This window comes from Chlamydotis macqueenii, chromosome 18 (genome assembly GCF_036417535.1).
Source record: "Chlamydotis macqueenii isolate bChlMac1 chromosome 18, bChlMac1.mat, whole genome shotgun sequence".
Taxonomy (NCBI): domain Eukaryota; kingdom Metazoa; phylum Chordata; class Aves; order Otidiformes; family Otididae; genus Chlamydotis; species Chlamydotis macqueenii.
In genome coordinates, this window is record NC_141573.1 from 6,477,039 (window position 1) to 6,498,751 (window position 21,713).

Genomic DNA, 21,713 nt, shown 5'->3' on the forward strand with positions numbered 1-21,713 from the left:
CGCTCCCAGAGGGGTCCCCCTCCCCATTTGACTAAAGCCGACCCTCCCCGGCGGCCCAGCGGCCGCGTCGCGCGTACTACCATCCACTAGAAGGCAAAACGAACCGCAGCGGGGCTGCTTTTACACCCCGGCTCCTGCCCCGTCGCACGGCCCCCCCCTTTTCCGAATGGTTTCTCCCAGAGGGGGTACGGCGAGCGAGGAAGCCCCAAACAGCTGGGAGCCCAATGAGGGCGCGCGGTGGGCCGGGCGCCGCGCCTGCGCAGAGGCGTTATGCTAATGTTGTTGATATTCCGGCGCAGGGAGTTGGGTTTCTTTCTCCGGCTGAGTGAGAGGCTGAACTTTCCAGGCCGCCTCCTGCCCCGCCGGGCCCGGCCCCTCGCAGAGGGGAGGCGGCAGGCGGAGGGGGCCGAGCCGAGGGGAGGGGGCAGAGGCAGCGGGCGTCTCCTGCCCATGAGGGCCTGATGGAAAACACAAAGGACCTGGTGAGTACCACAGCCCCCGGGGGGGGGGGGGGCGGGGGCTGCCGCACTGAGGGGGCCACCCCCCGGGCCTGGGGGGAGCGGCGGGGGGCGGCTGAGCGATCCCCCTCGCTGCCTGTGCCGGGGGAGGCCGGCCCCCGCACTTGTGTGGGAGGGGAGCAGCCCCGGCACCCTCCCGCGTTTGGGGGAGTGGGGAAGGGGGCGGCTCTGCGGGGGGGGGGGGGGTGGGCGCCAGCCTGGGGAGGGGGCTCGGCCGTGCCGGCCCCCCGCGGGCTGCGGGGTTGGTTTGGGGCCGGCCTCCCACGGGGTGCTGTCGCGGAAAGTTTGTTACGGGCAGCCCCGCGGAGCCGAGCCGTCCCGCGGAGCGGGGGCAGCCCGAGGCGGAGGGGCCCCGTGGGGGGAGGGGTGCGGGAGGGGTGCGGGGAGCCGTGGGTGGGTGCCGGCAGCGCTGCGGAGCCTGTCACCCGTGGGGAGCTGCGGGCACGTGGAGGCGGACAGCGGCGGCTGCCCCTTTGTTGTGATCCCGTCGGCTGGCGGGGGCTGTGCTCTCACTGGGCTGGGCGGTTTTGGTTTTTTTTTTTTTTTCTTTTGTGGTTTTTTTTTTTTTTTTTTTTTTTTTTTTTCTTCCTCCCCTTCTTCTTCCTGCCTGAAGTTTCAGATTTTCTCGTACCGAGCGCTGCAGGCGTGCTCGGGTACGCGGTCTCACAGTGGTCCACTGCACTGCTGGCTTTTAAGCAGCTTCCTCTTGCAGTTAAAGCCTTTAAGGTTTAGTTTTCCCGTCGTGCTCATTTTAAGTGCTGTAAAGTATTCTTTAATATTAGCACTTCAAAAGTTTAGGGTTCTTTGCATCCAGTTTCCCCCTCTATATAGTTTTTATGACTGTTTATATTGTTACTTTGTTCTTAATGTGAGGAGCAGTAAACCCGTGAAACCAGTTTCACTTTCAGGCTGTTGCTGGAAGTGTTTTAAAGTGTAGCAATTTCTGTCCAGTGTGGCTTTAAAAAAAAAAAAATCCTACTACAAAGCATATGCTAATTACGGTAGAAACTACTGTTTGTGAAAAAGTAATTCGTTTTAAAATAACGATTTAAGATGTGGGTGGCAGCCCTTGTCATTTTTTCACATCTAAAATCAGTTAAAACTGAAAGCTGCAGGGCAGTCTTCTGTATTTTAGATTAAGATTATTTTTGCAGGTTTGAGAACTTGCATTTATCTCTTGCATTTGTTTGTAACCGTCCAATTGTGATTTGTAAGGAATAGAATAAAAAAGCATGACAGAGTCTAATCTGGAACGCTAAATGGGAACTAAAACAATATATTGCTTTTAAAAAAAGCGGTCAGACTTAGTGGGTTAGTCTCTATTCATGCTTCTGCCTAGGGATCATTTTAAGGAAGTGTGTAATGTAAGCTATAGGGAAATGTAGCAGAGGTATTTACTCTCCTCTGTGGAAGTTAGTGTTTATGCCACAAGAATAGTTCAGGTGTTTGTTCCTGAGGCTTGTCCGTGTGCAAAAAGCCTGTAGACTGAAAGTAAGAATTCTCTTAATTGTGGTTCCCTAAAGAGCTAGATGACTGGCAGTAAAGATAATGTGTACAAAAGTTCCCTCTCATTGGCTTTCATTTCTCTTATTTTCTAAAATTTGATTTAATTTTGCAAGGCTTTTGATACCTTCTGCAAACTGCTACTGCATACCTCCATTTCTCAGGTAAGTCGGTAAACTCTGGGCACGTGTGATATTTTGTTGAATCTGTCTCTGAGCACATGGAATGAATTCAGGTGTTGAAGACTTTGATTTGGGGTTGATGTTGTGTTTTGTTTTTTTACATTTAAACTTTTTTTTTTAATGGTAACACAGTGTTTAAAGTTAAATATTTGCCTCTTCCAGATACAACTGTAAGGGCTTTGTAGAAACATAATGGAGTTTGTAACAGATTTTCAGTTTTCTCAAAATTCAGATGTTGCACATATTAATCATCGCACACACCCTCCAAAATTGCCTGCTAATTTGATATATTTTTTTATGAAAGAGTCTCCCCTCTTGTGTGAAAACCCCTGGGGAAGAGGCTATGGACAAAACCATTGGCAAACAGCAGAAACTGGCTTCAGACAAAATGCTGTCATACATAGCAAATGAAGAGACAGGAAAAAACATTTCTGTAATTTTCCAGCAGAGATTTTACTTATAATAAGAGTGGAAGGCACATTTCCAGATAGAGGTGAGTTGCTTATATAAAAAAGTAAGTTTGGTTCTGATTTCCAGGAATCCCAAGATGTTTAGCTTTGGGTTTTTTTTTTTTTTGTTTGTTTGTTTTTAATGAAAGCTGAAAATATGTTTTCTTTAAATTGGTACCATGTTTGAATTTTCTTTTTTTGTCACGCTATGAGGCACAATTATACTTCGGCTCCACAGGGAGGAAGCTAGTATTACTACAATAAATTATTTTGGCCAGCTTACATTCTGAAGATTTGCAATAAATTAGTTCCATCATCTTGTTTCCTTAATGCCAACATCCAGAGCTAAAACTAAGCTTGTAGCATAAAACATTAATGAACTTTTGAAAACAAAAACTGTGTATCTGATTTAATACCACCTTGGAAGTACACAGTGGGAAATGCATGATCTGTTAACAATATGTGATTAAAGTAAATGTGTCCTGTCACAGACCCTTGGCTTGAAGGTTGTGGTGACCTTGTTGTTGACCTTGGCCTCAAATACCATCTGTCCATACTTCTGTCGTGGTTCTGGGGGTTAAGTCTGAGTATAGAAAGTGATGCCTGTCTGTGTAGGTACTGGTAGGCCTTTGTTAAGCTACAGGTCTCGTATTGAAAGCTTGCTTTTCTGAATTCAAGCACCAACTTGATTCAGTAGAAACAATAACCATTTTGAGTGGTTTGAAATCTTTCTGAGACTGTTTTGGATCATCCACAAGGATGCACTTGGGGGCAAGGAGTTTGGTTACTTAATCATGGGGTATTTTTTTGTAGCAAATTTTCACCTTCAAAACACTTTCTCAAAAATTTTGCCAGTACTTGAGCATAGTCTTCATCAAGACACTTAAGCAATTTCCTGAGTAAGTATTTGATGTCTAAATAACATGAAATGGTTTTATTTTGTGTTTTGGCCTTGCATTGTTCACCCTTTGTGACCAACTTTTTATGCTGAAAGAGTAGTTGTTATGCTTGAAGAACATGTGCTATAATGTGCTGACCAAATTCAAGTGTATATATGTAAGACTGTGTGTTAAGAGAGTGAGAAACTAGTTATTTTTCATATTTATTTAGAGTTGCCTTACTGCTTTTAGGGAAGCTGGTTTCCTTAACTGTGTTCTTTTATTGCACCGTTTGCCTTCTGTAATGGTTAATTTAGAGTATTTCTTAAAAAGACATTGTTGCCAAGTATTCACAGGGAGGAGAGGAAGAACAGGAAAATGGGAAGTTGGGCAGAATAAAAAAGCAGTTCTTCAGAGTTCCTTTCTCCACCCATCCCTTCAATAAAGAAAAGTATGCAAGAAAACCCCCAAGCAAATAGACGTACAGGCCTATTTGCCAGTCCCGCTTACCCTGAACTTTGCATTGCTTTGTAAAAAATCTTTCCTGTTGAGGAACCGGTAATCTCATTAGAAAAACAAGCCTTAGCCAGTATGCCTAAAAGTTTGTCTTGTTCTTTTGTTTGTGCATTGCTTCTGCTTAATGTACCAATAGAGACTCTCTTAGTGGTGGAGTTACGTAGGCCACTGCTCTTTTGATATGAACCAGCGACAAGGTTCTGTGTTTTGTAGTAAGCCAGGCTCTTGCTCAAAGCGTGTTTTGCAGATGGGTAGATTCTATTCTCTCATCTCTTAGAAAGTGAAGAACACTGATCTTGTTGAGTTTTGAGGAAAAGACAACCTTCTCAGCGTGATTTTTAGTGCTGAATTCATCTAAGAGTAGGAAACGTTTTTCCTTCTGTGCCTATATGGTGAAACGTGGATTGATCTTACTACAGTTGGAATTGGTAGATTAAGTTACTACTACTGTTAATCTCTGGTAGCTTTTTTGAGTGAAGGACTGCATTCTTATAGACAGTGTCTCAAAATTCAGTAGGAACACCTTGCAGGGTAGTAAGTTGTTCTTTCTGAGACTTCCATTTGCAGAGGTGCTGTAGGTACCACGACGAAGTGCTTCTCTGTCAGACAGACAAGATATTGCCAGTCAGCTGATAAGGCACACTGCTGCTCATCGCTTGCAAGAACTCCGCAGGAATTGCAGGCTGCTGCTGTTACCGAGGCAGCTGCTTCATCTCTGTTATGGTTCTGTTTGAGGCATGTATTGTCCTTTTTGTAAAGATGCCATTTTTGACCTTTGAGTTCAGAGTTGTACCCCAACTCTTTTCTGTTTCAGATGTTAGACGGAGTTTGCCAAAGAATAGGACCTCTAACTTCTGCAGGACGGGTTATCAGAGGTTCCACGTGTTGTTCGCTTGAACCTTAGTGGTGTTTATTACCAAAATAGAAATGTCTTGGTCCACTCTAGCAAAATTCCAGCATAAGTATTTGCATGTAGTCTTCCCTAACTTCCGACTACTTTTGCACACAAAGTACTTGGTATTTTTTTGTTGCAAAACTGTACCTTTTCCAAGTCTCACAAAACTTATTTTGACATGGTCATCTTCTGTCAAAAACTTGGATAAGAATGTTTTATAAAAACTACAGTATTATCTTAAAACAATAAGCAAAGCTACTGTTTTGAATTACTCATAACTTCAACTGGGATAATCTTTCCAAATATAGACTTAAATGGAAAGGTGATGTATGAGACTTGTTTTGACAGTGTAGTTAAACTTGACAAACTTGAGGACTGCTACTTAGGAACTTGTGTAATGCTGAAGAATTATTTTCTCAGTAGAGGGCCCAACTTTCCGTAGAGAAAGTGAACATGTTTTCTCGTCAGGGGATATTTTGGCAAGGAGGGCTTGGCAGTAATATTCAGGTTCTAAATATACGTGATGCAGAAGAAGAACAAAAACTAAAAAGAGCCAAGTGTTCTGTTGTAGTAACTGCAATTGTAATCTTGCACCATGCTTCAGCTTGCTTAGAGCAGCCCATCTTCACTTCTGTGCCGCTGGTCCTTCATCTTGCCTCCAACCTCCTGTTTCTTCTTTGACCTTCCCTTGTGATGGGAGCAGTGCTGGCTATAGCGTTTCTCTACTGTCGCATCTGAAAGTTGAAGGGACTGGGAATGGGTGCAGTTCTCTTCCTTCTGAGGAAGACCTCTGCCAGCAAAGCAGAACTGCCCTGTGGGTCAGGAGCTCTCCGATCTGAAACAGAAAAGGGATGTCCTGGGACTACCTTGAACTGCAGCCTCCTCTAAAGGCTTGAAGCCCTCCTTTAGGTAGGATGAGGTCCTAATCGCTTGGTGAAATTGGATCAGCTGACTTCTGGAGGTTGAGTGAATGAGGAAGGAGACCCTGCCCGTGGGCTCTGAAACACCACTGATCTAGCCATGATACTGGAAGATGTCACGTTGTTCTGGTATTACCGTTGTGAATGGTTAGTACAGTTTTGCATTTTATTTTTTAGCAGAGACTGTGATGAAGGAAAGTTAAATATTGTGAGACATTAAGGAGTTCATGAAATCTTGAGGAAGATGACTAGTCTTCTTGTTCTGATCTGTAAATTGCTGGCACTGTTTGCAGAGCACTGTATCCATGGCAACGTTGTGCTCAATTTCTGCCTTAATCTACACACACGTGCACACACAAACAAATAACTGATCTTGCATCTTGTTGGCTAATAGCATCAGTAAGTGTGCAGGTAAGACTGGCTGCCAGCGCAGGTCAGGACTAGGTTTTGTTTGGCCATCGCTCTGCTTTTCCTCTAATGATTGCAGCTGTTACCCTCGCTCCTTCAGGCAGATGTCAGTTCCTTCAAGGAGTTGTCAAGTTATCCCCTAATCTAAGTTTTGATTGGTTTTAATGTAATTTTGAATTGTTTGGCCAAGGAATGTATGCATAATTAATATTACACTGACTTTTCTTTTGTTTCAGAGCTGCTTTAAATGTTTTAAATTTGTTTACCTTATTGCTTAACCTTTTGTGCTTACTGGTTTTTGTTTGTTTCTTTTTATTTGGATCCTAGGATTGGGTCAGTGGGGAAATCAATTTTCCCTTTTAACTGTAAGGAAATCCTTCCATAATAGGATTTAGCCAGATTGCAAAGAAGAGCAGAGAATATTACAATAAAGGAATAGCATGGCAGAAAAAGAGTCGGATGAGATCCAAGAATAAAGACGTTGAGGCATATACTCTCTAGGAAAGGGATTTGGGGAATTACTGTGATGAAATCTTAAAGCTATGAATCCAAATGCAATTTAAGAAGGAAAAGTCTGATCACACATTATTATTTTTCTATCTACAATGACTTTTAAATAAAATTAGCTCTTGAAAAAGGAAGTAGAGGCAAAGGCTCTCTTAATATTTTTTTTTTTTCTATTTTCTTGGCTGTACTTCATTCTTCTAACTTGTGCTTCCATTGTAGAATTTTTCTTTGTCTTCTCTTTATCTGTTACTTCCTCTACAACTTAGTAAAATACTGTTAAGGTTAATGGAAATAGTTTGAAATTTTTTTTTTTTTTAGCTTAACGAGAGCAGCTCATGTAACAACAGCCTTGTTTCAGTAGAGCTGCGTAAGATATTAATAAATTGTCATGGTATTAAAATGCATGTACTGAGTGTGCCTCAGAAAAAAGACATCAGTTAATCTATTGTTTATACCTCTTTAATGTCTTAGCTGGAAATTGCTTAACTCTTATGCGTTCTTCAAAATTGTATGTTTTCATTTGACCTCAGATATTTGGTTATAGTGAAACTATTATGTAACAAGTTTTTGTATGTGACAGTGGCAAATTAGTCACCTTTCTATCTTTTAGCATTTATACAGACCCCATTGCCATAGTAACTGAGCTCTTCATAACTGTTAATGTATTAATCCTCAGAGCATCCCTGTGAGGTAGAGAGGTATTCCTGTGTCGCACGTGAGAAACTGAGTCATAGGGAAGCTGAGTGATTTATCGATAACCCCACAAGCCAAGGAGATCAGAAATGTACTCTCGTTTCTGTTCCTGGGGAATAAGTGCCCTCTTGGTTGAACTGTCTTTTCTCTGCCCAGCTCTCTCAAATGAATGAATTTTAGTGAAATTGACTGCAGCCATCTGGAATGTGCTCATTTGCATATAAGAGCTGTGTGGCTGTCATTATTCAGCACATCAGGATTAATGAACTCTGAAGATACCAAGAAAAAGAAATGTATGGACTGCTACTGGTATTCACAGTGTATTGTGAGATAGGTTTTTCTTCCTGTATATCACAATATTGGCTAGTTTTGACTCTAGTAATGCTAGTTTAATTTGCGATATGTGGCTCCTGTCTCTGTGCTGAGAGAGCAGTTTGTTAGCACATCAACTTTTGACAGATGAATTTGACCTTTGAAACTTTTTAAGCTTGATTTTGAAATATTTGTGTTCAGAATGCTCTACTGTTCTTTGGGATTTTTGTTGTTGTTGGTTTGTTGTTGTTTTTGTTTTAATTTTTAGACAGAACGTACTTCACGAGCAGAAAGGAAAAGACGTGATTCATTCGGGATGTTTGACGGTTATGATAGTTGTAGTGAGGACACCAGCAGCAGCTCCAGTTCAGATGAGAGTGAGGAGGAGGTTGCTCCTTTGCCATCCAGTCTCCCAATTATAAAGAACAATGGACAGGTCTATACTTACCCAGATGGCAAATCTGGCATGGGTAAGTACGTGGTGCATGAGTGCAGAGTTTGATATTTGTGTTTTTCAGCCTGTGCTGTGAGTTGTGAAAGTCCAATCCCAAAGTATTTCAATGCTGGTCCTGATTGGAAATAGACCAAAACAGCTGAACGGTTGAGTTTGGTTTGTTTTGGGAGGGGGAATTGTTTGACTTTTGCTAAAGTGAAACAAGATAGATTTTTTGAATTCTACTGTCAGGAGAGAAATAGTATGGGAACATCCGCCCTCCTATCAAATGTGTGTGGTATATGTATGCACATGCATGTGTATGTTCTCATGTACATTGTTTTTATTCTTTGAGCTTTGAGGAAAATGGCAGTGTTCTCTCTATACTTGGGCATATATTCTCTCTACCCTTTATGTTCTATATAAAATATATTAAAATGTATTTCTTCACATACAGGAAAACTTCATTACTGCTACTGTATAAAGTCTGTCAGTGTGTACCTGTTCCCTACCCACTAGCTGTGAGCTAGCATACACTGGAAAAAAATTAAAAAAGGGAAGATTGCTTTTACCATTGAGGAATAAATACTTCAGATTAGTGTTTAGTAGAACCTTGGTTTTGTCTTATTGGCATAAGTTGGTCACAAACTCTTATTCCTCATGGAACAACTCAGTGGGTGATGCTCTCAACCTCTGAAGCTAGAAGACAATATTGGTGGGCTAGGGTACTTTGGATATACTAATTTAAGATTCAAATAAGAGATCTGGTTTTACTTCAAGTCGGAAGTGTTAAATATTTAGAGAAAATCAAGACTGGCAGGCCCAGATTCAAAGCAGACGTTTCCTTGAGAACCATGAAAACACAGAAATTGGGCTTTAGCTGATTTAGCTGGGTCATTCACTTCTACCAGTGGTAAAATTAACAGGGAGCAGAAAGGAGGGACCCTTTCACTAGCGAACTCAAGGTTCGTAGTGTTTGACTGACATTTGTGGTGTTCTAATTTTAAGTTATTTTTCTGTGCAGTTTTCTTCCGGATCAGACCCTGAGACACTGTTTGGTGGTGCCACCTACAGGACCTGCCTCATGTCTTTGTTCTGAATTTTTACTGAGGTCTTTATTACACTCTTAACATTTGTCTTTTTCCTCTCCTCTGATTAGCTACATGCGAGATGTGTGGAATGGTTGGTGTCCGTGACGCTTTTTACTCTAAAACAAAACGCTTTTGCAGTGTGTCATGCTCTAGAAGCTATTCATCGAACTCCAAGAAGGCCAGCATTCTGGCCAGACTTCAGGTAGCGGTACAGACACCATTTTCTTTATATACTTATTATGGTCTGTCTTTGTGAAACGTGTATATTTGTAAAACTTGCATGATATTTTAAGATGAGTCAAATTTCTTAACGCATAAAAATTTTCATGTGAGTGATTTTGTAAGCCAAAACTCAAAACGGCATCAGTCATGAACAAAGTAATTTGTTCAGCAGAGCGAATTCTGGAGAAAACTGACTCATTTCATTTCTGCTGCAGTGGCTCTTCTGCAAGAAAAAGATCAGGAAAAATCTTCAGTCTGCATATGCAGTGACTTGAAATTCCATACGTGTCATACCCAAGATGCTTTCTGGCTTTAGAGAGTATAAAGGTTTATTTAGCATTGTTGTGTTTTGAGGATTTCCTTAACTATATAGATTTGCAAAATGGGTTTTGGTCTGTTCACGCACTTAAAATATTATTCAAATAGTCATGAAGGTATATTTGTAACATTCAAGAAAACAGATAGAAATGCCAGGAAATACAATATCCTACCTCAAATTCGTTACAACAAATGCCAAGAAATGGCATTAGTAAAAATTAGATTAAAAGTTCTTCTTTTTGGCCTGGTTTTAAAAGATATCTTTTTTCAGCTAAACAAAAGTGAATTTGTAATGCTGTTCAAGTTGGAATACTAGTAGAAAAGTAATCTTTTTGACATTCTTTGCTACTGTTTTTTTAAATTAATTTAGTATTACATTTAGTTTTGTGATACTTAGTCAACTTCCATTCTGTGTATTTTTAATTTTATTTGAATGTACCAGAGATATGCTACAGTCGTGCTGGAATTTCCTGACGCGAGTTTGGAAAGACTGTATTTACGTAGCTTTTTTGTTTTAGGGTAAACCTCCAACAAAGAAGGCTAAAGTTCTACAAAAACAGCCCTTAGTGGCTAAATTAGCAGCATATGCTCAGTACCAAGCAACTTTACAAAACCAGGCAAAGACTAAAGCAGGTAATGGGCATATAAACAGAGCTGAAACAAATTCTTTGTGATACAAGATTTGTGACTCCTTAGCACCTCCCTAAATAAAATAACTTTCTCTCAGCAGCTGTCCCTGTGGAAGGTTTCAGCTGGGGTAACTACATCAATAGCAATAGCTTTACAGCAGCTCCTGTTACCTGTTTTAAACACGTAAGTATTTTTAATAGGTGTTATCCTTTTGTGTGTGTGCGTGAGAGTTAATTTTTACAAAACGTTCATATCCCAATATGTTTCATGGCCTTGAACTATGAAGCCTACATTGTAAACTGTGTTAGTGTGACTACTTTTCAGATCGGTATGTTTATCTGTCCTTTAAACCATTCTGAACACTATCAGTTACTCTCATCATACGTGCTCTCATAAACAAAGAAAAAAGAGGAGGGCTCTTACTTGTGAAGTTATTTTTCTCACATTCAAGGTGCAAAATCATTGAATGTACTACAAAGTATCAGACCGATCAGGTCATGCAATGCTAGAAAATGTTACAAAAGGCTTTTTAGATTGAGTCAGGCTTGCTCCATTATTGAACTGATCTTTGGTTACATATTTGGATTTGAGATTTTTTTTTTTTTTTCTTAGTTTTCAGTCACACTCTCCATGTCAGTCATACTGCCAGGTAATTTAGAAGCAGAGGAAAATTGAGGCTTTTTATAAATCTGAAATTTAAAAGGTTGGTTTTCTTTGTATTAGACTTACAAAAATTCCAAACAAAAAGTCCTCAGTCGTTGCAGAACATAATTAGGGAATGAGAAAAATATTTAGCAGCATCTATCGTTATTGTGTTTGTTAAATTCCAGTTCTTAGATCTTGTTTAAAATATTGTCAGTACTTTATATCTCTTAAATAAAAGCTTTCTAACAGAAAGTGTTTTCTCAGCATACTTTTTTTTTTTTGGGAAGTTGAAGTGTTCCATCTTCTTACAGAAGCTTTATTTTGCTCAAAATTTTCTGATTAAAATTGCAATCAAAACAAACACTTTGCTTCATGGAAGTTGTCCATAACGAAGGAGAGAGACATATTTCCTGTCCAGTTCTGGAATTCATGCTGAGCCCTGTCAACTTGTAAATCAGTGGGAGCTGAGAGCTTTTGGCAGTTGGCGCGTTCTGAATAGCACCCTTCATGCTTAGAGGCCTTAACCACTGCCCAGAACAGAGCCTTGCATTAGGATAGCTTCGTGAATTGGTATCAAATTCCCCGTGCTTAAGTAAGCACGTTTGCACTTTGCTTTTGCAGTTATGTGCATGCTATAATAAGTAATTTTATAAGTACCTATCAAAAGGTATCTTTAAACCAGTCAGCAGCTGAAAACGCATTAGTACCCTATTGTTAAATCCTTCTCTCTCTCCCCTACTCTCCACTGATAATTAAAAGAACCGATACTCTTAGTCTATCTTGGAGAGATTGTTGCTGTTTTCTTCTGTGTACTAATATTGCTTTGATTCGTGAAAGTTTGTATTAGTTGATGTTTGTTTGCCATCCATGTTGTGGATTCTGTGCATGTGTTGTGTGTGTCCAAGACTGAATACATAAAGCTTAACTCAAGGCATATCTAACCTTAAATTTGTTATCAGATAAGTATCTGGTTATGCTGGGTGTATCTGTATGGATATTTGATAGGGAACATTGGGATCAATATTAAAGAAGAGAATTATGAGATGTGGAATTTGATTTATTGATTGAGGTTTTTTAATAACCTGGCATACTTCAGTGTTTCAGGTCTGATGTAATTTTCCCAGATCAGTTATTTTTGCTTGCAATTATTTCCTCTTCAATTTAAAAAACAGTTACCTTTTAGAATTAAAACACTTAAATCTTGACATTCTCTCTATCTCTTTGTATGAGAAGAATTAGTTTCAAAGTCTTCTGATGCCCTTAATGTGGCTTTTGTACTTCTCTGATACTTTCATTCCAGACTTTGAGTATTGAGTAACACCAGTGAAATTCACAGTGACAGTGTAACTATACCTGCTTTGCAGTTCAGCAAACTGGAAGCTGCTTTCATTTGTGTTGTATAGGAAGCCTGTGACAAAGCCAGAATCACGGTTTGTGCACCTAGCAGCTTGTTGTTGTTGAATTGCGTTAATCAGAGACACAGCAGTAGCTGATGCAGGGAGGAAAACTCTGAAATTAATGGTTTTAATATTGTGTTATAGCTTAGTAGCATACAATGTGCTCATTGCTAACCTGTCTTTCAATTTAATTTTCTTCTAAACAATTTCTGCTTTTTTCTATATTTGCTTTTAGTAGCTCAAACCATTCCTAGAAATGAAAGCAAATACAGTGCTTTGAGTCATTTGTCAGTACTAATTAATCTACACTTAATGCACAATTAATAGTAATTATTCTCTTCCACTCTGTTGCTAGTGAGATACACATTTTTCTGAAGCTAAGAATTTTTCAGTCTTTCTTCCAGTTTAATTTTATTGAAAGCTGCAATATTTTCATTCTCTTGATTTCTTTTGTAATTAAAATAAATAAATAAAGTTTACTCTAAGGGAGCATTTCCAGGATTTCACACTAGGTGGCAGTGATTTGCTTTGAACTTTGTATTTTAAACCATTTTACACATTGTCTTCTCTGAGGTTAGCTTTTGTGGGGGTACTGTTCACACACAAGGTATCAGCATAGCGTCCTTGCGCTTCAGGAATTGGTAGCATCACTTTGCCATTCAGATTCTAATTCAAGTTCCAAGTCTGCAATCATGGCAATGTTGGTGCCATCCAAAACCTTTAGAAGCCAGTTATTTAACCCATGAGATCTTTGTTCAGCGTGTGGGGATACTTACCCTTTAGGCTCTCCTGTCAAACAGAACCTTCCTGATTCCAACTTACCTTGCAGAGAAGGCAGCTGCCGCTCACAGATAAACCCTCCCAAGTCATCTCCCGGAGCAGGAAGCGATGAACCAGATCTTCCTTGTTTGGGAGTGACATGAAGTGGATCTCTTCGTCATGAGTCTGAAAGGTAAATTTGTTCTTACCTGTAAATTATGGTTCTGCTAGTTCGCACTATGCCAATCCAGACTTCAGAGTTACCCTTCTAGCCAGCAGATGAGTAAGACTTAACACTTACATAGTGCTTTGTAAGTTTTTAGTTTTTCAAAGCACTATGCAAACATTGATTGATTAATCAGATGAAGACAGAGAAGACATGAAGGAAGATGGCTGCTATAGCCCTGGTTTATCCAGTCTTCCTCCCGTAAGAATATTCATAATGAGTGAAAAAAGGAAAAGATGGTGCAGTACCCAGGTATACTGTAAACCATCACTTCAGGACAGTAATGTTATCTGTCATTTCAGTAGTGATGCTACGAGGATGGCTTCCTTCTTCTATAGGGTGAGCCAAATGGATTGGTGTAGGAGAACTAGCAGAACCAATATTTTCACAGACAAGGACAAATTTAACTTTCTGCTATTTCCCTCTATACCAATCCACATGTTAGAAATAAACGTTTGTGACATGTCCGTTACTGGTTGATGTGAGAAGTGTTTTGATATACTTTCCTCTCTGAATCAACTGAATAGATGAGCAGGGAGTAAAATATATTTCAATTAAGTGCAGCTGGATTATGAAATTATTCAGCACTGCTATTTTTAATTGTTTGGCCTCATCTGTATCTCTATACAAGGCAACAAGAATTACTAAAATATGCAGTTTGAAAAGGTTATTTCTCCAGTTCAATTGAAAAAGCTACACATGTCAATTTATAGATGATAGTGAGTATGTAATAGGACTTGATTAAGCAGCTGTATCTGCATATTTTGTGTGTGAAAATAAGCCATCGTCTTTCAAGTTGTTTTTTCCCTCTGTCTGCCAGATGGCAGAAGAGAGCTCTGCGGTCTAGACTGGTGTAGATGGGACATAGCAGAACATGAAGAGACCAGGCTTCAAAAATAAGAAACTGGCATACTTGCAATAACTTATTTTTCTTTTAATAATTAAAACTAGTTTTAAGTTTTGCATGCCTAGCTTCAAATATTTCTGCTAGTGAAGGGCATTTCTTTTTAAGATACGTTTGGCTTTTAGTGCTGCTAGTTGGCTATTGCCAATTGACAGCAAAATTCCAGTATTGTGATTTCCAGTCATTCAGAATTAATCCAACTTTCTTCACTTGTGGCTCTCAGCCAAAATTCTGTGAAGTTAGAGGCTATTCCCACTGAGATGTTAAGTTCTCTCTGTCTGCAAAGAGCTTTGTAAATAGACATAGCCTTAGAATACGTCTGCACAGCATTCCGCTGGAGAGACCAGCAGCTCATGGCTTGGGCAGGCGTCCTCTTTGCTCGTTAAAAAACTGGCTGGATGGCAGGGCCCACAGAGTTGTGGTGAATGGAGTTAAATACAGTTGGCAACTGGTCACAAGTGGCGTTCCATAGGGCTCAGTACTGGGACTAGTTCTGATTAATATTTTTAGCAGTGATCTGGAAGAGGGGATTGAGTGCACCCTCAGTAAGTGTGCAGATGACACCAAGTTGGGCAGGAGTGTTGATCTGCTTGAGGGTAGGAGGGCTCTGCAGAGGCGTCTGGACAGCCTGGGCCGATGGGTCGAGACTAATTGTATGAAATTCAACAAGGCCAAGTGCCGGGTGCTGCACTTGGCTCACAACAACCCCATGCAGTGCTATAGGCTTGGGAAAGAGTGGCCGGAAAGCTGCCCCGCAGAAAAGGCCCTGGGGGTGCTGGTAGACAGCTGGCTGAACGTGAGCCAGCAGTGTGCCCAGGTGGCCCAGAAGGACAACCGCATCCTGGCTGGTATCAGAAATAGTGTGGCCAGCGGGAGTAGGGAAGTGATCGTCCCCCTGTACTCAGCACAGGGTGAGTGTGTGGTGAGGCCATTTCAATACTGTGTTCAGTTTTGGGCCCCTCAGTACAAGAGGGACGTTGAGGTGCTGGAGTGCGTCCAGAGAAGGGCAGCAAAGCTGGTGAAGTGTCTAGAGCACAAGTCTTATGATGAGTGGCTGAGGGAACTGGGGTTGTTTAGCCTGGAGAAAAGGACGCTCAAGGAGATGTCATTGCTCTCTACAACTGCCTGAAAGGAGAGCAGGCTGCCCAGGGAAGTGGGTGAGTCACCATCCCTGGGGGTATCTAAAAGATGTGTGGATGTGGTGCTTAGGGATGTGGTTTAGTGGTGGACTTGGCAGTGCTAGATGAACAGTTGGACATGATCTTAAAGGTCTTTTCCAACTTAAATCATTGTATGATTCTAATACTGTCTGTCCACTATGGTACAGAACCAGAGGATACCTTCCATGGTCCCTGTGATATCTGGATATTGTCTGAACTGATAAGAACTTATTTTTCTCAGAACACTTTAGACTTTGACTGTTGTTCTAAAATACTCCATATCCAAATCATTCCCTTGTTGGTCATCTCTAGCTTAATGTAGACTGAGTCATTTTCTATTTTGTTACCCATAGAACTTAAGTTGAGTAACTTCTAAGGTTTAGATTCTTCAGCACTGTGCATTTCTCCTGTCTCTACAATACCATCTTTGACTGTCTTTTCATGATGCTCTGTTGAACAAAACGTTCTTCTTCAGATAGCAAACTAAATGTAATTTTTATCTCCAGTTTCCCCAAACCCTTAATAGTTCATCAAGCTTGTATTTCTTTTTGTTACTAGCACATTAGTCTAAGCCTTCAGGACAGTGTGTGAGGAATCTAATTGTGCATTTCCTTTTGGCGTTCATTAAAAAGGTGTCACTCAGCCTTCTGTTCTTTTTGCTTGCTTGATGGAATGATCATTTGTAGGTGACACGAAAGCCTATTCCTCTGAGAAGATGTGAACCAGTGGATGATAAACCCCACCATAATAAATTGTCAGAATAGGTTGAAGAAATAACTTTTAGGCATTTTTTCAGAAATGTTTCTGATTTACGGAATGTAAAGATTTTGATGTCTGTGGTATAGGTATAAATTTAAAGTACCATAATTTTTTTTGCAAGTAAAGTTGCAGAGGAATTACACCGTTCTCACTAAAATCAGTAGCTTGCACCTAGTTGAAACATAGTAGAATAAAGCTGACCTGTGAGTACATGCAGTTTGTGCTCGTGCTTTGCACGTTTTTAAACTCGGAATCCTATTGTTTTTGCAGGAAATACACAGTAATAATTGTATACAAGTAATACTACACATAAAGTTCAAATCAAAACCAAACTAGGTTTTCATAGAATGACTGTTTTCTAAACATATGCTTATGTCTTGTCCTATTTATTGATTGTTTTGTCTTTTTAAGTTGCTTGTAAAACACTAATATAAAAAAAAAAAAAAAAAGAAAAACCCAACATTTTAATCTGGTGAACTGGTGACTTTTTGCCCCTTACCTTAAATGATAGGCACCTATGGGGACGTGCTGGGGTGATATCTCAGAAGGAGTGCGAGTGGAAGTTCCGAACACCGACTGCAGCCTACCTACCAAAGTCTTCTGGATAGCTGGAATTATAAAATTAGCAGGTGAATACATTTTAGTGGAAATTATTAAAGTAATGAAAATACCTGTGTGATGGGAGCTAATAAGTTAGTCAGTGATTACCTGGTTAGTAGCATGTAGGCTATCAGAGCTGTGTCGATAGGTCGTATGTTCTAGCACTGTCACTACGTTATGCTGTTTTACGGTGTCCTCAGTGAAGCTTGAGAGTGCCTGTTGGTTTCGTGGGGTTTTTTGTATTGCCTAGGTATAGTAAGGGCAGTGCAGAATGAGACAGGAAATTGTACAATAGCTAGCAAGTAAGCCTCCTTATACAAATCACTTTTCTTGGTTAAAAGTTAAAAATTCGAGGTCACATAGCTAAGAGATGAAAAAGCAGATACTGTGGGTAATTAATTAGTTTTGTCCTCCTACATGTAACTTCTAAAGGTTTCTAGTTCAAGAGTTTTAATTTAAATTAAAATTTTACTTGCATGATAGCACATGCACATTTATCAAATTAATCCATTCTGTGCATTAATAACATGTAGAAATGTGCCAAAAGAATGAAGTTCTATAGAAAGTTCTAGTCTAGAGAATCCAATGTAATATATATTATAATTGGTAAAGACATATTAGTAGATATTTTATAATGTTTTTTAATTTCTGTCTTTTTTTTTAAATGGGGTTACTTTCTTTCAGGCTATAATGCTCTATTAAGATACGAAGGCTTTGAAAATGATTCAAGTCTTGACTTCTGGTGCAACGTTTGTGGGTCTGACATCCACCCAGTTGGTTGGTGTGCAACCAGTGGGAAGCCCCTAGTCCCTCCTCGAAGTATGTAAATAGTAGCCTTACTGATTGATATAAAAGTCTGTCTTTGTTAAACAAAATTTGTTCATGGTTCAGATATCAAAGTGGTTTGTTTTACCATAGCAACTTTTTCAACTGTTGTGAATAAATCATTTTAACTTTTGGAAAAATAAGGACTTGACTGATGCTGAAAGTGTTTCTTCAAGTAGCTCATCTGATGCAAGTAGTTTTTGAGATTGAGGTGGAAGCGGTTAGTTAATCAGGGATATGAACATGCACTGATTTTGTTAATATTTTGTTATTAAATTATTTGCCCTGACATACCCATGAATTTAAATCTTGGGTAGCATTCATTCTCTAAAGAGGTTTTTGTCATTATTGTCATCCAGGTTTTTTAACAGTCATCTGGGATTTCTTCTTTACATATTCCAGACTCTAATATTGTCTCTAATGGACACAATTAAAAATCAGTGGCTTATTTTTTCCCCTTCATTTGCAACAGCCATCCAACACAAATACACAAACTGGAAAGCTTTTCTAGTGAAACGACTTACTGGTGCCAAAACACTTCCTCCTGACTTTTCTCAGAAGGTAAGGCTGATGCAATATCAATGATGTACTATAAACAAAATTGCAGCGCAGTGTGAAGAACTGAGGTATTTTACAATGGCACATTAACTCCTTTTACAGAGAAGATGGTAACAGTAGTTTCCTTCCTTAAATACAATTTTCCTTGGAATCTCTGTTTTCCATTTTTGTCCACACTTGTCAGTAGGTATTTGGAAAACTGTTTCCTCTAGCAGAAAGTAATGTTCTTTAAAAACTAGTTAGTCTATTTTAGTTTTAAAATACCTCAATTGAAAAAAAAAATGCTTATAAGCTACCCTGTGATATTGAAGAAAAATTAAAACTGATTTTTCTAATTTAGGAATGATTTTTATGCACTATTTCATGAAACTGAACAAAGCTTGTTAATATAGCACATATCTAGATGCAATGAAGTACGTACTTTTGAATGTTAATTTTTCACCTGCTCTGGACTAGATTTTTTTGCTGTCTTTAAGTGTGGCAGCTACCTGTATAGTGTGTTATAAGTTTACTTACTAATATTGTGAGAGGGTACATGGCTTTTAATGGGAATGTGAGACTTAGTGTGTTGTTGTCTTACACTACATGCAAATATTAAAAAAAAAAAAAACCCAAACAAAAAAACACAACAACCTAAAAAAACCCAAACCTTTTTGCAGTTGTTCATTTCTATTGAAAAATTGATTTCTGTTTAAAAATTGCCTCGGTGGAAGCCAAATTAAATTGGTGAGGTCTCAGCATTTTGGGGAAGTTCATAATGGAAATGGCAAGTGACAGATACTGATTTTTTAAACAGAATGTATTGTAACAAGGCAGATTAACATCTATTTCCATTCTGTTCCTTTCTTTTTGGTATATTATGAAGAAATAAGTTTGTGAGTTGCCAGTTTTAATTACATTGAAGTGTTGTTTTCCATGCTTTTTATAATGAAGTATTTTAAACCTATTTTGTTTGCTGTATTTTGAGTGGATGACAAAAAAAAAAGTCTTTTGTGTGTGTGTTAAAATTGTTTCTCAAGGTAATTTTATCCATTTTTAACAACTGAACAAACTTTCATTAAGTCAATGGAAAATTCCTTTAACCTATGTGAGAATTGTACTAGGGGCTGTACTTGCTACAGTTAAAGCATTGCAGGATCTATTCTGCTTAGTTTTCTGAAATGTTTGGTTTTTTTCCCCCTGTACAATGAAATATAAGAGAAAACATTTGTGTCATTTTTGCAGGTTGATTAACAAGTACTTGAGTTAAATGAGAAGTGTATTGATATTGTGCTTTAGTAGCAGATGACAGGTGACTAAGGGAAAACAAAGTATGTTGTTAACAGAATGTTTGGGTTTGTTTTTTCCTGTTACTTTAAGGTGTCTGAGAGTATGCAGTATCCATTCAAAACTTCCATGAGAGTAGAAGTTGTTGACAAAACGCACCTTTGTCGAACAAGGGTAGCAGTTGTAGAAAGCGTCATTGGGGGACGGTTAAGATTGGTGTATGAAGAAAGTGAAGACAAAACTGATGACTTCTGGTGCCATATGTACAGTCCGCTCATTCACCACATCGGTTGGTCTCGAAGTATAGGTCACAGATTCAAAAGATCCGGTAAGCTCGTGTTTTTGAGATGTCTTTGTGGGCAGTGTTTTTTAGTATTTCTCTGCTCCACTGAGCTTCCGTCCTTTGTCAGGAACAGAATTTCTGTAAAACATTCCACAAGGCATCCCTTCAGGAAAACCTTCAGTTTTCCTAGTGCTTAAACTTTCACTGAAATAATTTATAAATAAGAGTAGTTGGAGAAATCAAGAACAGTGCTACTTCCCAGAAATAATGTCTCTAACATAGTTCCAGGTGTTCCCCTTGGAAAGCAGTATCCAACAGTTGGCTAAAACCAGCTATGTATATGTGTTTAAAGTAATTATGTACTATTACATTAAAAATATATAATTTTATGTCATAACATAGTGCAAAGTAGTTTACTTGCCAGTCTTTTTTCAAAAGCTTCTATATATATTGGTATCAATTTTGTGATAAAATCAAGTGGTCCTGTAAATATTTGGTTTGGGGTGGTTTTTTTTTTCATAACTGAGATTGTTATAGAGGTATTTCAGGTAGAAGTCAGTAAGGAAAATAGATGGATTATGTCCTCCAGGTCTTTGTTTGGTAGTCTGTTTATAAATCGTATGTGCCTCCCACAGCAGTGATTGCGTTGTACTAGTTAACGTATTCGGAAAAACATACTGTTTGCTCTGTTAACAGAACTTCTGAATAATACGTGTTGTTATTGTTGTAGATATTACAAAGAAACAGGATGGACATTTTGATGCACCCCCACATTTATTTATGAAGGTGAGTTTGCTAGCAAGAACACTGTTTTTTTTTTTTTTCCCAGAGTTTATTGAGGACCTTGCGTTCCTGGTGTGTGTAAAACAGACCTGAAACTCTACTTAAGTCCTGGAAATATGCCCAGCACAAGTATTACTTTTTATTCAAACACTTCCCTAATTTGATGTCCTTGACATAAGCAGAGATAAAACAAGTATTTACATCTGTGCCTTTGACAGCGTGAGGTTATGTTTTGTTCCAGGCGTATTAGATCCTTAGTTTCTGGTGCTGTTTTGTGATTCTTTAGGTAAAAGAGGTTGATGCAGCTGGAGAATGGTTTAAAGAAGGAATGAAATTGGAAGCTATAGACCCCTTAAACCTTTCAGCAATATGTGTGGCAACTATTAGAAAGGTAAGAGAACAAACATGTATTTTGGGAAGGTAGATAGGAATCCTTCTTTCACTTGCTTTTATTCAGGTTTGAAACAAAAAGCTCAAAAATAAAATGAATGCAGTCCATTCACATGGTGAATGTTTATGGAATATGTCTATTGATTATTTGTATACAACTGCTATGAAAAAGAATATACTTATGTAGGTTTTTTTTTGTTTTTTTTTTTTTAAATTTTGACTTTAATCTCTGGAAATTCAGCCTTACCTTTAATTAGAATGTGTTGTGTTTGTGAGATTAATTTGGAGGACAATCTTCTGCTAATTATACCAAATGTTTTGCCACTGTTCAAAAAGAAGCCTCATCTTGCTCGCTTGCAGAAATCTATCAAGATATTTTAAGGACATACTGTTTTCGTAGCTTGTTTGGAAGGGGTCCCATCCATGTGAAATTGTTTTAAAAGAGGAAGAAAATGTAAAAAGTAGCTTAGCAGAGTTGCATAACCTTACCAATGAGGAGTGTGGTTAGGATTTCAAGTCTTTTCTTCTTATTAATGGTGTGCAGAATATCCTTGCAAGCTGAAGAGTAGACTGAATTATAAAGCTTTAGAAGTAGAACTTATGTTCACAAGAAAAATAAACTAATGATCAGAAAAAGAAAATGTTCATCTCATAACTTTGCAGTTAAGAAAGGTACATGTGAC

At 38.9% G+C, this 21,713-nt stretch overlaps 1 protein-coding gene across 10 annotated transcripts in view; it reads left to right on the plus strand.

The window, feature by feature from the left end:
* Positions 1-99: 99 nt before the first annotated feature.
* MBTD1 (mbt domain containing 1) overlaps positions 100-21,713 on the plus strand; it is a 32,594-nt gene continuing 10,980 nt past the window's right edge. Inside the window, exons 1-13 of one of the 10 annotated variants that reach the window (XM_086762553.1) lie at positions 115-482; positions 2,138-2,185; positions 2,508-2,696; positions 8,050-8,251; positions 9,374-9,513; positions 10,364-10,478; positions 10,573-10,658; positions 16,837-16,954; positions 17,610-17,744; positions 18,223-18,311; positions 19,668-19,902; positions 20,588-20,643; positions 20,927-21,031. In XM_086762553.1, the coding sequence (XP_086618679.1) occupies positions 8,098-8,251; positions 9,374-9,513; positions 10,364-10,478; positions 10,573-10,658; positions 16,837-16,954; positions 17,610-17,744; positions 18,223-18,311; positions 19,668-19,902; positions 20,588-20,643; positions 20,927-21,031 (1,233 nt within the window). In that variant the 5' untranslated portion in view covers positions 115-482; positions 2,138-2,185; positions 2,508-2,696; positions 8,050-8,097. Of the gene's footprint in view, positions 483-2,137; positions 2,186-2,507; positions 2,697-8,049; positions 8,252-9,373; positions 9,514-10,363; positions 10,479-10,572; positions 10,659-16,836; positions 16,955-17,609; positions 17,745-18,222; positions 18,312-19,667; positions 19,903-20,587; positions 20,644-20,926; positions 21,032-21,713 lie in introns of all 10 variants that reach the window. The other 9 variants (XM_086762549.1, XM_086762550.1, XM_086762543.1 and 6 more) reach the window with 9 other exon arrangements.